Source organism: Paroedura picta, chromosome 2 (genome assembly GCF_049243985.1).
Source record: "Paroedura picta isolate Pp20150507F chromosome 2, Ppicta_v3.0, whole genome shotgun sequence".
NCBI lineage: Eukaryota > Metazoa > Chordata > Lepidosauria > Squamata > Gekkonidae > Paroedura > Paroedura picta.
The window spans coordinates 96,620,727-96,637,661 of NC_135370.1; the positions used below are offsets into that span (position 1 = coordinate 96,620,727).

A 16,935-nucleotide genomic window follows, 5' to 3' on the forward strand; every position below is an offset into this window, starting at 1 on the left:
CCTTTGACAATGTAGCTTTGTGGTCATGCTGCAATGTGGACCACTACATAAAAAAAATAATAATACTCGGAGCAGGAAATGGAGAGGGGAAGGCAGGTGTGAGGGTGGGACAATACTAGAGAGACTGTTGCACCTTTTCTCCTGCATATGTACTTGCCTCTGGTTGATCCCTGGTTGCTCACCGATGGGATATAAGAGAAAAACTGGCAAATCCACTTTTTGCAATTTCCCTCATCCCGAGGCAAAACTTAAGCCAGCCCCTGGAGAACTTCGGGATGTAGGCAATATCATGTGGAGAGGGCTCTAAAACCTGCCAGCATCCTGAGGTGGCAGGATTCCTCATGAGGATTCCTTATGAGGAAACAGACTAAATATTGAACAACAATAGCTTTTTTGTTATATTGCTGTTCCAACTGCAACAGCAAGAAAGAATAGTCTGTATTGTTGCGTTAACTCTGGTGTTTGTATCAAGTCACTATGGGTTAAACAGTGTTCTGGGTCTTACATTCAGTACATCTTGCCATCCCCCTAGGAAGTACCAAAGCCATTTATCTTATTTCTACCAAGGATGGATTTAAGAACTCTAAGAAGTGCTTCTAGGAAAAAAAATATGTCTTCGTTTCCAGTTGTACTACTTTTTATTTAAATCTGACTTTGGCCACAATCCAATACATAACTAAGTCTAGTTAAGTACACTTAAGCCTTGTTAAAATCCATGGGATTTAGATGAACCTGTGCATAACTGCAGCCTTTATCTATAGGCTTTCTGCATGCTCTGTCCTCACAAATCCTCCCCAATTGACGAGGAAGTGATTTATTCAGAAATCAGTGATATTTGTGAAGTTCATATTGTTTTTGCACGAGGAAATAATCTGGATTCCTCTAAGAAAATTGCCACAAAGTTTGAAGTATAACTATTTTACCTGAAAGGTAGCTGAGGTGACTTGCAATCCTTCTTGCATACTCTGTTGAAGTTGATTCTGGATGGTAATTTTCTTCTCCTTAGTTATTGAGGCAATGGGGAAGCTCCGAATAACTGTTTGTTCTCCCACTAGGAATATCAGATGAACATGGCATCATGGGTCATTAAACGGAATTTCTTCATCCTTTATATACTCTCTATATAGTACATATATGATCACGCTTACCCAAGTGAAACATAATGGTACAAAATCAAATCATTATAGAAATTATTAAATAATCACAACACTGCAGGATACACATTATAAAGAGCACAACAGGACCAAATTCAAACTGCTAACTTTGCTGTTTGATGTTTCCATTCAAAACAGCTTGGAAAAGCTGCCTACATACATAAAATGGAGAATTAACCAGCTTGGTGTAGTGCTGTAGTGCTTAGGAGTGCGGACCTCTAATCTGATGAACTGGGTTTGATTCCGCACTCCCCTTGGGCACACCATGGCACTGATAAAGCTGTTCTGACCGAGCAGTGATATCAGGGCTCTCTCAGACTCACCTACCTCACAGGGTGTCTGTTGTGGGGAGAGGAAAGGGAAGCAGATTGTAAGCTGCTTTGAGAGACCTTCTGGTAGAGAAAAGCGGCATCTAAGTACCAACTCTTCTTCTTCAGTAATCTCAGGGCTCTCTCATCTTTACCTACCTCACAGGGTGTCTGTTGTGGGGAGAGGAAAGGGAAGGCGACTGTAAGCCACTTTGAGACTCCTTCTGGTAGAGAAAAGCAGCATATAAGAACCAACTCTTCTTCTTCAAATGTTACAATATGCTGTAAATTTCTACTTCATATGATTTCCAACATTCAGACACAAGGCAAGGTACTTGTGTTTTAAATTCATGGAAAGGTATTCTTTATAGGACACCAATCATTCAGAACATGTAGGACACTCATCATTCAGGTGTCTTGAAACTAAACAAAATCACAAGACCACACTTTTGTTTAAATTTGTAATGCTGTCTTATCTTCTCCATCACCATAACCATTCTTTAAGATCAGTGTAATGTCAACTTTATTATTTATTAAAGATCCAGAGGTTGCTGTTCCCCATCCTAGCACTTAATTGCTCACACAGCAAACCATACAATCAAATCACCATTATGAAACTAAAAAACAAATGTTATTTTAAATGTAAAATACCTGTGTACTGAAGAAAGGACAAAATATTAGATGCATCACTTTCATTGCCAGACCTATTTCTACAGCATAAATAAATAATTTAAATATATCCTTTATTATATTGAAAACCACAAAACTACAGCTAAAGTTATAATTTCCAAGACACAATAAAAGCAATATTGGATCAAACAATGATGGCTAATTTTATATGTGACCAAGATAAATGCTTTTGTGATTCTTAACATTAAAAGTTCCCATGACATTTTGAGTTATTCCCCTTTTATTAATCTCTGTTCTTTTTCAGAAATGATGGACTACCTGGGTTTAAATTCTTTACCCTTCTGTCACACTCAATTGTTGCTCTACTAGTTCACTTATTACTCTTTAATTGGCTCTGTACCCCTTGCTCCTAGCAAACTATTTAAACTTTGCCATACATGTGTCACAGAAATAGTTCAGCATATGAAAGTAATTTGGAACCTATACCTGCTACAAATCCCCCCCTCCCAATACTGACAGCTGGTATTCTTAAGTTTTAAACATCAATTTCCTTGTCATGTAATTAGGAACCCTTCATTTTGTGCATGCACAAAGATTAATCCCTCTCAGCTTTCTTTAGGATATTTCATAAATTTGTTTTAATCACACAATTGATTTTTGTCATCCCTGAATGGCTGAGCACATCAGCAAGTGGAATATCTGAGATAATCACCATGGCAGCATCCATTAGCTTAGTTGCATATTTTACTATCTTTCAGATCATGGATGTTGTTGCTGACTAATAATTATGATCTCATGAATCATACATCATATGGAGACTGAATATAGGGAGGCGGCAGAGAAAAGTGGCACCATAGTGGCAAAGTGCATCCTTGATGTGTATGCATTCACTTCAAGGTATGCAAATGCCCTATGGGCATATGTGTGCTTGTGCAAGACATCTTTCCCCATGATCAGAAACTCTGCTTTTTCCAAGGTTCCCTATTAAACAGAGATGTAGGAACTTTACACCTTTCAGATGAGCTTGCATATATGGAGGTATACTTCATCTTGAAAAATGTCATATGAAAAAGCCTCTCTGGTACATACTCTAGGATAAATGGTAGGCTTGCCAACTCTGGGTTGGGAAATTCCTAGAGATTTTGGGAGTGAAGGCTGAGGAGGAATCACAGCAGAGTATAATACCATAGAGTGCACCCTCAAAAACAGCCATTTTCACTGAGGGCACTGATCTTGGTTGACCGGAGCTCAATTGTAATAGGAGACCTCCAGCTGCCACTGGAGGTAGGTGACCCTAGTGGTACTTCTTGACAAAATAAAACATAAACATATGAATGAGTAACAAAGAGCTGACCATAACTTCCTATTAATCTTATCATATTATGAACATAATGAGAACAGTGCAACTGTGTTAATTGACTACATGTCTGCCATAAGTTATGCTGATTAAAAAGCTGAAAGAGTCTGTATCAAGATCTTGCCATTTATTTTTGATCTAAATGAACCATCAATATGACCTGACTATTAAATGCATTCTGGAGTAGAAATATTGACGATCATAACAGAGAGCATACCTAGCTGATCATGAGGTGTTCCTTTAAATATAACTCTGTATGTAGTAAGGAATAAAGCTCCTTCTGCTGGGAGAATGTGAGGGCCACCAAGCAATCCTCCAGTTGCTTCCTCTCTACCATCAGGATCCAGGAGCACACGGAGACCTTCACACACAAATTCTTCTCCAGGTAGCAAAGCTGGTCGTAGAATCTTGGGCTGATCCCAAAGAAAAGATTTTTTCAAAAGCTGAATTCTACAGGTGTCAAACTACAATATTTTAACTGGATTTACTGTGACACATTCTATTCTACAGAAGACAAATTCTATTCCAGATTGGCTTATTTTGTTATCAGACTGTTTTGAAAAAGGACTCAGCAGTAAGTTGACATTTTCCTCTTTCTGTAGGCACAGTATCTCAACTGTGGGTATAGTCCTTCTACTGCACACCAAAACTCAACAGAGATTCACAAGGTGTATGTGGTACATGTGATTCTGTTATCATTTTAAAAGGACTTGTTTAACAAATGAAGCCACTGAAACTAGGGTTTGTTTGTTTGTTTGTTTCGTTCGTTCAACCCCCTTCCTCCCCTTTTCCTTCTGTCTTTCTGCTAAGAAAGATACCCCTGGGCTGCTTTAATTCCTGCTTGGTAAGATAATAATAAAATAATGATAATAATTATATAATGATAAATATAAGTTTTTGTAACAGAGATGACCAACACGGAGGTAGTGTTCTCCAGGAAAAAAAAATGGCAGGGAAAGAAGAGTTTATAGAATTTTCTCCCTCATCACACATTTCTCCTTCTGAAAAAAACATGCTCACTAGCTGACTGTGAAAATGAAAAAAGTCCTTTAAAACAATAACAGAATTACTCAAAGTATGCTAGCATGCTTCATGATCAGAGAGGTCCCCAGAAGCAGTCTGACCCAATATTTAGTGGAAAGAATGGGCTACAGATCGGATAAAAATAGTAATTGTGTAAGAAAGGCTGCCTCATCTTGAGAAAAGCAAGGCATAGAGATTCTGCCTCTGATATATAGGAGGAAAAATGTGATTTGCTTAGGCAGTTTTTCACTTTGGAAAGGTGGTAGATCCTCAGTAGACATGTAGTGATATTTAGATTTTGTTCAAGGGTTGGCTTATGCTATTCTCTCGTTTATATTTCACAAAACAATAGCTAAGCTGCTTATTTGTCAAGGATTTCTAACTTGGTTGGCATTCTTCCTAAATTTTCCAAATGTCATCTCAATTATATTTTAAAAAATGGATGTGAGAGCTCTGATCCTCTTGTCTTGGGGGGAGTGTGGGCAGCTAGGTTGCCAACCTCAGGGTTAGAAGGAAAGAGAAGAAAGAAACAAGCAGGAGGGAAGGAGAGGGAAGAAAAGAAAGCAAGTAAGGAAGTAAGGAAGTAATTAAGCAGGCAGGCAGGCAGGCAGGCAGGCAGGCAGGCAGGCAGGCAGGCAGGCAGGCAGGCAGGCAGGCAGGCAGGCAGGCAGGAAGGAAGGAAGGAAGGAAGGAAGGAAGGAAGGAAGGAAGGAAGGAAGGAAGGAAGGAAGGAAGGAAGGAGAAGAAAAGTAGTCAAGCTAGTAGGAAATTCATTCTGGCTCTTGCCTTGGCCTTGGATGGACACAGCCTGGTACAGGAGGAACAGGCACAGCGGTGGCTGGCCAGGCCTGGCGCCAAGACCCCCTTGTTCTGCCACTGCCTATCTTCTGCACACTTCAGGCAAGCATACAGAGGAGAACCCAAAGCCTGTGCTGGTGACCATGCTGCTGGGTGGGCAGGCTTTTCTTTGTCTTCTGTGCTCCTCCCCCAACTAGGAAGGCACAGGAAAAGCTGCCCACCCAGTGGCATAATGGCTAGCACAGGCTTTGGGTGCTCCTCTGCATGCCCTCCCAACTGTGAGTGGGGGCAGTGGAAGACAGGTGGTGGTAGTTGGCCAGGCCTGATGCTTAGTCCCCCCTTACTTCGCTATTGCCACCCATCTTCTGTGTGCCTCTCCCAGTCGGGAGACCATGAGGAGGAGCATCCAAAGCTCATGCTGGCCACTGTGCTATTGGGTGGGTGGCTTTTTCCTAGTGAGGGGATGGGCACAGAAGACACAGAAAAGCCTCCCAATCCAGCAGCATAGTTGCCAGCATGGGCTTTAGGCACTCCTCTGTGTGCTTTCCCAACTGCCCGGGGGAGAGGGACGTGAAAGACAGGTGATGGCAGTTGAGTGAGGGGGCCCAGTGCCAGGACTGGCCAGCTGCAGCTGCCACCCTTCTTCCTTCAGGAGAACGCATGGAAGAGTGCCCAAAGCCACTATGCCACCAGGCGAGCAGATTTTTCTGTGTCTACTGCACCCCTCCCCTGCTAGGCAGGTATAGTGCACTCTCCTGTGGTGCAAAACAGGGGCAGAAGTGATGGAGCAAGGGGCCTCAGTGCCAGGCCTGGTGCTGCCACGCCCATTCCTTCTGCACCCAAGCCAGGCTCAGCCACCTCAGCCTCCCCACTGTGTTCAGTTGTGGGGCGGTTGCAGGGATGAGTGCAGCATCACATCCGTAACTTTCTGTTGTACTCCTCCCCTGTGCCATGGCTAGAGATGTTCCCACATCAAAAAGGGAAACTGAAGCTATCAAACTGGCAGCATAATCATAGTTCAAAATATTTGCCTTCTGTATGGGTGGTAATCTTCTACTTTCCCGATGGACTGCCTCCAAAGTCTCAATGTGCATTGCTACAATTCCTGAGAAGAAACAACATCATAAATAAGCATAACAAGGAAGAGTAAAACCAACTGAAAAAATCTTACAATTCTAAAAACCTACCACTGAACTGCTTCCAGAAAGCCCAGGATAGAGCTGTCACTTGACAATGTGGACATCGATGGAATAAAATTAAATTTGCAAACCATTACAGTCAACTGAAAATAGCTGATACAACCCCCCCCCCCACTTCCCAAAAATATCTTCTAAGGCAGAAACAAAAAGAAAAAAAAATAGTTTAAAGAGTTCAAGGATTGAACGCAGTTCTTTGTACCTGGAATCATACAATGAAGACTTCTGATGTGATCCTGTGTCACGCCACTTTCTGTACAAACTTTGTCTACGAATCTGGTAATGAAGCGCACAACGGCATTGGCAATATCATTGTTCTCAGAATCCTCAAAGCCACTTTCAGTGTCATAGCTCTCTGCAACACTTCCAGCAATACTAAGAAAGCAATCCCATTTAGTTAAATCCATGCTTATCTTAAAATAAATCATATGAATTTCTATGCAAAGAAACTCCTTTAAGACTGAAATATACTTAAAAAAATATTCAAGTGCAGAATAATTATTGCCTTATATACAACTCTTTCATTTAGCATGCATTTGTAAAAGGCATACGTTCATTCATCAGTTTCCATTTCTATTATGTCAAGCCCAACCGGGAAGCTATGTTTTCTACTAGTTGACTGCTAGAGTTAATACGCTGAGTCTGGGGATGCCAGTCACCAGCTGGGACCTGGGGATCCCCTGGTTTTACAGCTCATTGTCAGGCGACAGAAATCAATTTTCCTGGAGAAAATGGCTGCTTTGGAGGGTGGACTCCATAGCAATGTACGCCACTATACTCCCCCCCCCAATCCTGTCCACTCCTAGCTCCACCCCAAAAGTCTCCAGGTATTTCCTAACCTGGAGTTAGCAATCTTAATGCTGACTGTTGTAAAGATAGTTCTGTTTACGCACCTATTTGTGACAATGCTATTACTTCCACTCTCCCAGTCTCCTGGAGCAGTGGCTCTCAACAGTTTGTTTTTACTAGTGTCCAGTGGCACTAGCAGATAAACCATGAGGTTTGCAAAATGAATGGCCTGGCTGAAAACCATGCTTTCCTCACTTTGTACCAGCTGCTGCTGAGTCTCTTTACTAAGTGTTGGCCACAGATGAAGTTGCTCAGCAGCCAAATCCATGGCTGTTTTTTCTTGGACCTCAGAATTTTTTTCCTAAGGGGGAAAAAGAATGAAACAATAATATACAGTGACATTTTATTTTATTTTTATAAGAAAGAAGTGTTTCTAGTGGAGGATGGAATAGAAGGAAAATACTACACACAACCTGCAATATAACTGTTGTTGGAATTCCAGCTAATTACTTTATAAAAACCATTATCTTTCTCCTATCACCCCTCACTACCTTGGTCATACCATTGCCTGATAGGAGAACACCGTCCTTCAAAAAGCATGAACACAAGGGATAGGTAGAGAATGTTTTGTTGAATGAAGCATGGACCAAAAAAGGAAACGTCCTTCCCTAGTCTCCTTTTTTGGTCCATGCTTCAGTCAACTTTCTCACCCTACCTCTTGTGCTCACATTTACTTGCAGATATGGGACAAAATCAGGGAACAGTATTCAGATACAACAAAATTATACTCTCCTTTCAGGCTAAGGCCTTCAAGGCCAATCATCATACATCTAAAACAATATTTTAACCCAGTAAATGTATTATTTATTTATTTATTTATTTATTTATTTATTTGTTTGTTTGTTTGTTTATTTATTTATTTATTTATTTATTATATTTATATACCACCCTCCCCGAGGGCTCAGTGAAATCCCGGTGAAAGTCCCAAAGTTGATAAGCATCAGCAATGACAGGAGACTCAATTCACTAAAATCACTGAAAGGTCGTGAAATGTCTATGTAAATAAAACTCCTAAAAGACAAGAAAATGGGTGCTAGACTGAGTTCTAAAGGTGAGGCACAGTTAACATCTTCTCCCGGTAGCCACCCACCTTAAAAAAATAGGCACCAACAGATCTACTAATTGAACTTTAAACAAATATTTGAATAACTGTTTTAGACATATGCTCACAAGGCCCACTGTAAGAATAATAATAATACAAGTAGAAAGCTGTCATGAACTCTAGTTTTTATAGTCTTTTCCATGCAGCACCAACTTTGTTTATTCAAGCTTTTCTGTGTGTTTTTTTTAGTACATGTTGATATTACTTTTAACTTTCAAAACCTTGGCTCATATTGAGAGAGAGCACGAATTAGTTGGAGAAACAACATAAAACTAACTCCTTTCTGATAATACTGTTCAGACTTCTGCAGTGTTCAGTAGGTAAGCCATATCTAGGCATAAAGAAGTTTACAATGTTTTTATGAACAAGTTTTCCAATCCGACATTTGTTCTTTGTTAACTAGGTGGATAGCACGTAGGCAGAAAAATATTATAGCTTGAGGAAATTAGAGCAAAGGTGTTTGGCAACTGTTTTCACATTATCTCATTTTGTTAGCATAAACCACAGGTTCTAACAACGAGATGTATCAAGTTCTTTCTTAAGCAGCCCAAATTTATTGGTTTATCAACTTCTCCATTCTTCAGTAATCTCCATTGTATAGGAATACAGCTAGGAGATGGGACTAGGCAGGAATATAGGATGCATTCCCATTCCCACTTTCATAAGTGGAATAAGTTCCACAGACTTGAGCTTTGCCTACTTAAGGAGAGTAGATGCAAGGACTGCAAAGTTCCTCTTCTAATTATTGCCCCCGAGTCCCAATCCTTTGGAATTACATTTTGAGAGGGAGGATGCAAGGGATTTCTGGACGAGGGAAATCAGGTAGAATCTCTTTGGTGACCTTGCTCCTTTCACAGAAGTATTGAATTCAACCCTTAGTATAATATATAGTTATTACTCCAGACTTCTACAAGGAACAGGGAAAACTTCAAAAGTGTATATACTCATTAAAGCTTACTCCAAGTTCCAGCCTTGTTACTGCTGTTCTCTTATACTTCAGACTGGCAGTGGCAGAAATTTCATATAATTTACTATTGTTGTTGTTAGGTGCGAAGTCGTGTCCAACCCCATGGACAATGATCCTCCAGGCCTTCCTGTCCTCTACCATTCCCCGAAGTCCATTTAAGTTTGCACCTACTGCTTCAGTGACTCCATCTAGCCACCTCATTCTCTGTTGTCCCTTTCTTCTTTTGCCCTCAATCACTCCCAGCATTAGGCTCTTCTCCAAGGAGTCCTTCCTTCTCATGAGGTGGCCAAAGTATTTGAGTTTCATCTTCAGGATCTGGCCTTCTAAGGAGCAGGCAGGGCTGATCTCCTCTAAGACTGACCGGTTTGTTTGCCTTGCAGTCCAAGGGACTCGCAAGAGTCTTCTCCAGCACCAGAGTTCAAAAGCCTCAATTCTTTGATGCTCAGCCTTCCTTATGGTCCAACTTTCACAGCCATACATTGCAATTGGGAATACCATAGCCTTGACTAGATGTACTTTTGTTGGCAGGGTGATGTCTCTGCTTTTTAGGATGCTGTCAAGATTTGCCATAGCTTTCGTCCCCAGGAGCAAGCGTCTTTTAATTTCGTTGGTGCAGTCCCCATCTGCAGTGATCTTGGAGCCCAGGAAAATAAAATCTGTCACTATCTCCATTTCTTCCCCATTTATTTGCCAGGAATTGGGAGGGCCGGATGCCATGATCTTCGTTTTCTTGATGTTGAGTTTCAAGCCAACATTTGCACTCTCCTCCTTCACCCGCATCAACAGGCTCTTTAGTTCCTCTTCACTTTCTGCCATTAGAGTGGTGTCATCTGCATATCTGAGGTTGTTGATATTTCTCCCTGCAATCTTGATCCCAATTTGTGACTCCTCTAACCCCGCCTTTCTCATGATGTGCTCCGTATACAAGTTAAATAGGCAAGGCGACAGTATACAGCCTTGCCGAACTCCTTTCTCAATTTTGAACCAATCAGTAATTCCATGCTCGGTTCTCACTGTTGCTTCTTGACCTGCTTCTTGATAATTTAATATATGTATGTGTATATTGGCAACATAAGAGCCTCTTGTGGCACAGAGTGGTAAGGCAGTAATATGCTGTATGAAGCTCTGCCCATGAGGCTGGGAGTTCGATCCCAGCAGCCAGCTCAAGGTTGACTCAACCTTCCATCCTTCCGAGGTCGGTAAAATGAGTACCCAGCTTGCTGCTGGGGGGTAAACGATAATGACTGGGGAAGGCACTGGCAAACCACCCCGTATTGAGTCTGCCATGAAAATGCTAGAGGGCGTCACCCCAAGGGTCAGACATGACCCAGTGCTTGCACAGGGGATACCTTTACCTTTACCTTTTTATATTGGCAACATATTTTCCCCAGGACTATAAAGCTTCAGATAGCTCAATTTTTATTCTTCACATAATCTACAGTGTTTTACATTTTACTGTGAAGGTGCAAGCCATTTCCTTCCAGTACTAGATAGTTAGATCATGTCTTCACTATAGGTAATGATGGAACTGAATCCGTACTGTGATGTACACTCAACTCAGGGATTTCTCTGTGATAGTGCCTTGTTTGTGGAAGTCTCTCCAAATCTGTCTGCATGATGCCAACCATGATGGTATTTAGGCATCAAGAGGCTGTTGTTTTTCCAGGTATTCTGTGGAATTTAATTGGAAGCTGCTGCTGTCTTACCCGGCCGTTGGCACTGCTTTACTTGGATATCAGTATTATCTTTTTTATTTAGCCCTTTTTTGTTACAGGTTTTTTGTCATTTTGCTAGGTATGCGAGGTAGAAATATTTTACCTTTTTCTTTAAGTGTTGTGGATGATTGTCTTCCTTCGCTAAGAGGTAGAGGGAACGGATTTGATTTTGCACTTCACTATAAAATGTTGTTTCCCAGAACTGTTGATTAGCCCATATTGGGTGATCTTGTACACAGGTATATGCAAACTGACTGACTCCTGGTGCTAATTTCTGAAAGCACAATGAACAGGAATATCATATAAATTCAGTCTGTAAAATATTTTTTAGAGAAAAACAAATACCATATTGATATTAAAAACAATTATTAGAATATAGTACTTTTACAAGTACCGCCCAGAGCTGTATGGAGGGCGGCATAAAAATCTAAATAAATAAATAAGTAACCTTAAGTATGCATGTGCAAATATAATATATTCATAAATTCTTGCTTATATATATTTATAAGTGATGACAAAAATGAAACAGCAACTTACCCATATCTAACAATTCTCACCGAAGACTCACTCTTGAGACTTGAACTTTCGAGCAAATTTATCTCAAATAAATCACATAAAGTCTACACTATGTCCTTTCCTTCAAGTCATCAATTATCAGCTCAGAATTATTTAAGAGGTTTCCTCATTTTATATTTATATCCAGCCTTTTAAAGTCAACTGTCAGATAGCTTAGAATGAGAACACGATGAGTTATTCAGTTTAACCAAACTGTAGCCAGTAGAGGGCAATGTATTGCTGTGGAAATGACACAGCATTTTCCCCTGTTAGAACTATCCATACAACTACAATCCTAAGACTTTCCCCACCTCAGAATCACAGAGTGCCTGTCTTTGCTCTCAGACTTGCTTTAAAAGATCAGAATTATTCTTTACAATTATGTATTCTTTGTACAATTTCTGTCACACTACACTACAGTTCCTCACCTTCAATAACGCACTTAGAATTAATCTTAAACTCACAGAGCCATTTGGTTTCACATGGGGCCAAAATGACCATGCAACACATAGTGCATAGTAGTGGTGGTGGAAACTGTCAATTATCTACTACAGGCTTTCTCAGCAAGGGTTTTGTGAAACCCTAGGGTTTCTTGACGGCTCTGGAAGGGTTTCCTGAATGGGTGGGAATTAATAAATTTGTAATATATTTTTTCAATTTGTTAAATATTTATTGGAGATATGACCATATATGGTCATGTTGACCCCCCCAATGGCCAATGATGGACCTGGAGGTAGTGGGAAGGGGAGGGGCCCCAGTGGGCATTTGCATAGCTATGCTTCCCAGCCATATTCTGCATGATTACATCATTTCTGGAATTTATTGAATCCTGAAAACTGTTTCAGTGAGTTTTCAACCATAAAAAAGCTGAGACTGATCTACTGTAAAGGTAAAGGTATCCCCTGTGAAAGCACCGAGTCATGTCTGACCCTTGGCATGATGCCCTCTAGCGATTTCATGGAAGACTCAATACGGGGTGGTTTGCCAGTGCCTTCCCCTGTAATTACCGTTTACCCCCCAGCAAGCTGGGTACTCATTTTACCAACCTCGGAAGGATGGAAGGCTGAGTCAACCTTCACCCGGCTGCTGGGATCGAACTCCCAACCTCATGGACAGAAAGGTTCAGACAGCATGTTGCTGCCTTACTACTCTGCGCCACAAGAGGCTGTATGCCACCATAAATTAATTTCATCTTGCATCCCAAGATCTCAGTTCATTACCCCCCCTTCTAAAAAAATTACTATTACTATTACAATTTGTGAATCTAGCTGCTTTATGAATAGGAAAGACACAGGTGAAGGAACAGTAGTTCGGTTTAACAATATGATCCACCAAGCATCTTCCGACATCTACACACTGACAGTGATTCTCAATGCCCCCTCCCCCGTCTAGAAACATCTTAGACTATTCTGTGGTCTATTTTCCCTCAAGTCATAGTGCACTTTCTCTATCTTATACCATATCTACTTCATATGGATAAATACAATATTCTTGCCACACTGAGGTCTATGAGATTTTTTTCCCTTAAGAGAGAAATTGCAGTTAACTTAGGTTTATCCAGGTAGAAGGCCCTAAGATTGTCCCATGTGACTTGTTTTAGAGGTCAATTTATATCCCAATTTCTATATGCAGTTTTACACTCAGGTTTAAAATTAAAAGTGAAATGGTTTCAGAATAGTTGCCAAATGTAGGTATATAATATTATCTGATAAAAAATCAAATCATGGACATGTAGAATAAGGCCAGCTATACAATAGTTTTATACATACACATACTCTTATGGTTAATGGGATTTAAAAGTTTAGATAGGTTTGATCATGTCTACTTTTCTTCTCTCATCTGTTTGACTGTTCCGTCCTGAATCAAACAGCTATTGAAATATCACAAGAATAAGGTATGAATATTTAATTTTCATTTTCAGTCTCTAGCCTCAGGATTCCATTGCTGTTTCACTACATTTTTACAAAAAATAATGTCAGTTTTACTAAGTGTGTTGTTGGAGCTAAGTTATAAAACCGCAGCAGGGAACATACTAGAAATTCTTACATAACTTTATAACTATCATAGTGTGAATGGCGCAACGATTATATATTTTAAAAGAACTCATCTGCCAATTTCAGCATGTTTAAATATGGATAAAATACTGAAACCACCTGTGGCCTTACACATTTATTCAAAATATTATAAGGAAATAATTCCTAGTTGAAATTGTGATTAGAACAAACCACTGCTGGTAATCATTGATAGATGTATCCTCCATGAATGTATCCCCCCTTTAAAACTGTTTATTCCTGTGGCCATCACTACATCCTCTGGCAGTGAATTGCCATATTTTAATCACATTCCTCTGTAGTCTCAGCCTCATGCACATGCATACCAAGCAAACTTGAAAAAGTCTAGACAAGGTTAAATAGCAGCTCTTGAGTGCAGCTGGTTGCACATAAACTCTCAACAGTTTTATGCTGAAAACATATGAAAGAGTGTTCTTAAGAGCCATACAAATATGCCATGTTCTTGGCTGGTTGAGACAATAGTCTTAAGTCCAATTTCAGTTAGCTGTTTAATTTAAATGGTTCATGTACAGGATTGCAACTTGTGCTTTCAGAAGGTGAATCTACATGTTTCATTTGCAGGAATATGACCACCATTCCTGTTCAAATGGGATGTTTATGACTGTTTCTTTTTCAGACTGTACCAAGTATTATCCACAAGTTCAAAAGACAGGTACATTAGTAAGAGCAGCATTTTGTCGCCTGTAAAATGACTGAACAAATTTTAAACTAATCATTATTCTACAATGGAAAAAGTTTTTTAAAGTAGGCAAATTAGGGTCTTACTCAAAAAGTTTATTGGCGAAAACAATTTCCTCAAAAATAACATACACATGTTCAAAATAAAGTGCCTTGTTCAGGGAATATATAAGGAAAGCATGGGTGGGGAGGGTGTGGAAGTATAAACAGTGTTTCAAACTATGAATTATTCTGCTACTCTCAGGGGCTTGATTTGCAAAATACTCATCCAGTGTTTCAATTTTTATTCTCAAACTGAATATTGTTTCTTAGAGATGAAATCACATACCAGTGAAAAATCAAACAAATGTCATCCAAGTAACACATTTGGATAAATCCATTAAAATAAACTTTTATCAAGAAAACCATTCAGGAAGTAACACAGTTCTGCAAATCTCTTTAAAACGTTAATTTAGCAGAATATTATAAACAGTATCTAAACATATTTATTTAAATCACTGGTCAAGTACCCTATATGCTCGCATATAAGCCAACCTGCATATAAGCCAAGGCACCTAATCTTACCACAAAATCTGGGCAAATTTATTGACTCTCATATAAGCCAAGGGTGGGAATTGCTCCATCATCACAGGCTCTCCCATCTTGCTTTCCTCCCCTCCAACAAATACAGAAAAGTCAAGAGGATGAATAGCTGCTGGTTTTTGTATCCCGCTTTTCACTACCCTTCCTCTCTTGATGCCAAACACCCTGAGAGAGCTCTGACAGAACTTCTATGTGAGGACAGCTCTGGCAGGAGAACCAAACAGTGCTCCCAGCAAACCACAGCAGAACAACAGTACCCGAAGTTGGCAACCTACTACAACAAGTACAACAGCTACCAAACTGGGAGAATGGACAACTGTAACTACAACTGCAGTGCCCCCCCAGAACAAAACACTGAAATAAAGAACTGTAAAACCGAACACTGAAAGAAAGAACTGTAAAAATCAATTTTAAAAGAAATACAACCCCAAGAAGAAAAGGCAAACAATGCTAACCCTCAGATAAAAGAAGAAACACTAGGAGAAAGAAACAGTAAATCCCAAAGCATCCCCAAAACCAACCCCACTCCACCCACAGAAACCAAAAGAATAGTTTGGAAGAAGTGATTAAGAAGAGGAAGAAGTGACGGCAAAAGGGAAAAAAAGATCAGAGTCCCTCCGTCAAACTGTTGATGTCCTAAAAGCTGGCAGATCATGCTCAGCGTGCAGTACACATTTGCAAAAGGCAATACAATGATTGGCTGGCTGCAGCCGCCTTTTATTTCAATTACCGTATATACCCGTGTATAAGCCGAGGAGGGCTTTTTAGTGTGAAAAAAGTTGCTGAAAAGCTAGGCTTATACGCGAGTATATAGGGTAGGTCATATGATCTAATCTGGGTCTTTAAAAAATACAAAGGTTGGAAAAGAGGAGAAAGAGAAGGAATATGAGGAGAAGGGATGTTAATGCTACAAACATATACTATTTCTATGTGTGTCCTTGTTTCTACCCAAAGTCTGAGAACTGCTTGGTGCTAGAAGTTTCTCAGAAAGGTGGCCATCCCACACAAACATAGAAATTTAACAGCACTTTCTGTCCATCAAATATTCTATTTAGATCTTTAACTTATAATTGTCATTATTCCATAGGACAAAAAAATAGATGTTAATTTGCAGAACACACATGCTTCGAGCAATATGGAGAAGGGAGGGCAGAAAGAAGGAGTAAGCAAAACTGTTGCTAAAAAACAAACAAAAAAAGATCTAACGTTAGAGACTGGGTTGAAGTTGGTAGGATATTTCACATTCCTAAAATGATTACCTTGTTCTCAGACATGGTAAAAAATATAGGGAAGAAACACAACTTCCACGAATGTTAAAAACCATGCAATAACACAGATTTCACAGTGGGCTTTTTGGGATAGGTGTGAAATTCTACCTGATTATGAAAAACAGATTTTTCTACAAAAATAGCATTAAAAAAATTAAAGAGTAAAGTAGCATACTCTGCTGACAATGCAGAACTGAGGAAATATAGTGAAGGCTGACAATGGCTAGTCAAGTGATAATCAAGTTCCCTACACTAACTGTCATCATCATCATCATCATCGTCTTCATTTAATGAATTTAATTTTAGTTACACACACATTGCAAATTTCAGAAATGTGAATGAAAATGCAATGGTAAAGTAAGCTCCAATGAGTCTTGAATGAAATAGATGTTGTTAGTTGAGATTGAAGCCAGAGTTCTGAAGAGACTGCTTTAGTAGCCCCAGAGGATTACGTTTTCCTACAGTTTAAAAGGTGCGTGTGTGTGACCTTAAACCTCTGTGGTTTTAATATAATTGATTATTTATTTATTTATAGTCTGCCTTTCTCATTTGGACTCATGGCAGATTACACAAAGTGAGTCAGAATGATCAATGAATGGGACATTCAATAAACAATACAATAGGATTAGGGCTGTAGAACCAATCTAAATCTAAAAACTAAACTGAAATAAAGCAGTATTA

General features: G+C 39.7%; 1 protein-coding gene across 8 annotated transcripts in view; it reads right to left on the reverse strand.

Moving 5' to 3' along the window:
* Positions 1-16,935, reverse strand: part of SBF2 (SET binding factor 2) — a 290,016-nt gene that overhangs the window by 56,452 nt on the left and 216,629 nt on the right. For all 8 annotated transcript variants that reach the window (XR_013228318.1, XM_077321787.1, XM_077321786.1 and 5 more), the window contains 6 exons: positions 11,203-11,373; positions 7,360-7,616; positions 6,669-6,841; positions 6,302-6,375; positions 3,667-3,862; positions 924-1,051 (listed from right to left, as the gene is read on the reverse strand). Coding sequence is in view for 7 of the 8 variants with exons in the window: in XM_077321787.1 (XP_077177902.1) it covers positions 924-1,051; positions 3,667-3,862; positions 6,302-6,375; positions 6,669-6,841; positions 7,360-7,616; positions 11,203-11,373 (999 nt within the window). In the remaining variant the exon portion in view is untranslated. The remainder of the gene's footprint in view (positions 1-923; positions 1,052-3,666; positions 3,863-6,301; positions 6,376-6,668; positions 6,842-7,359; positions 7,617-11,202; positions 11,374-16,935) is intronic.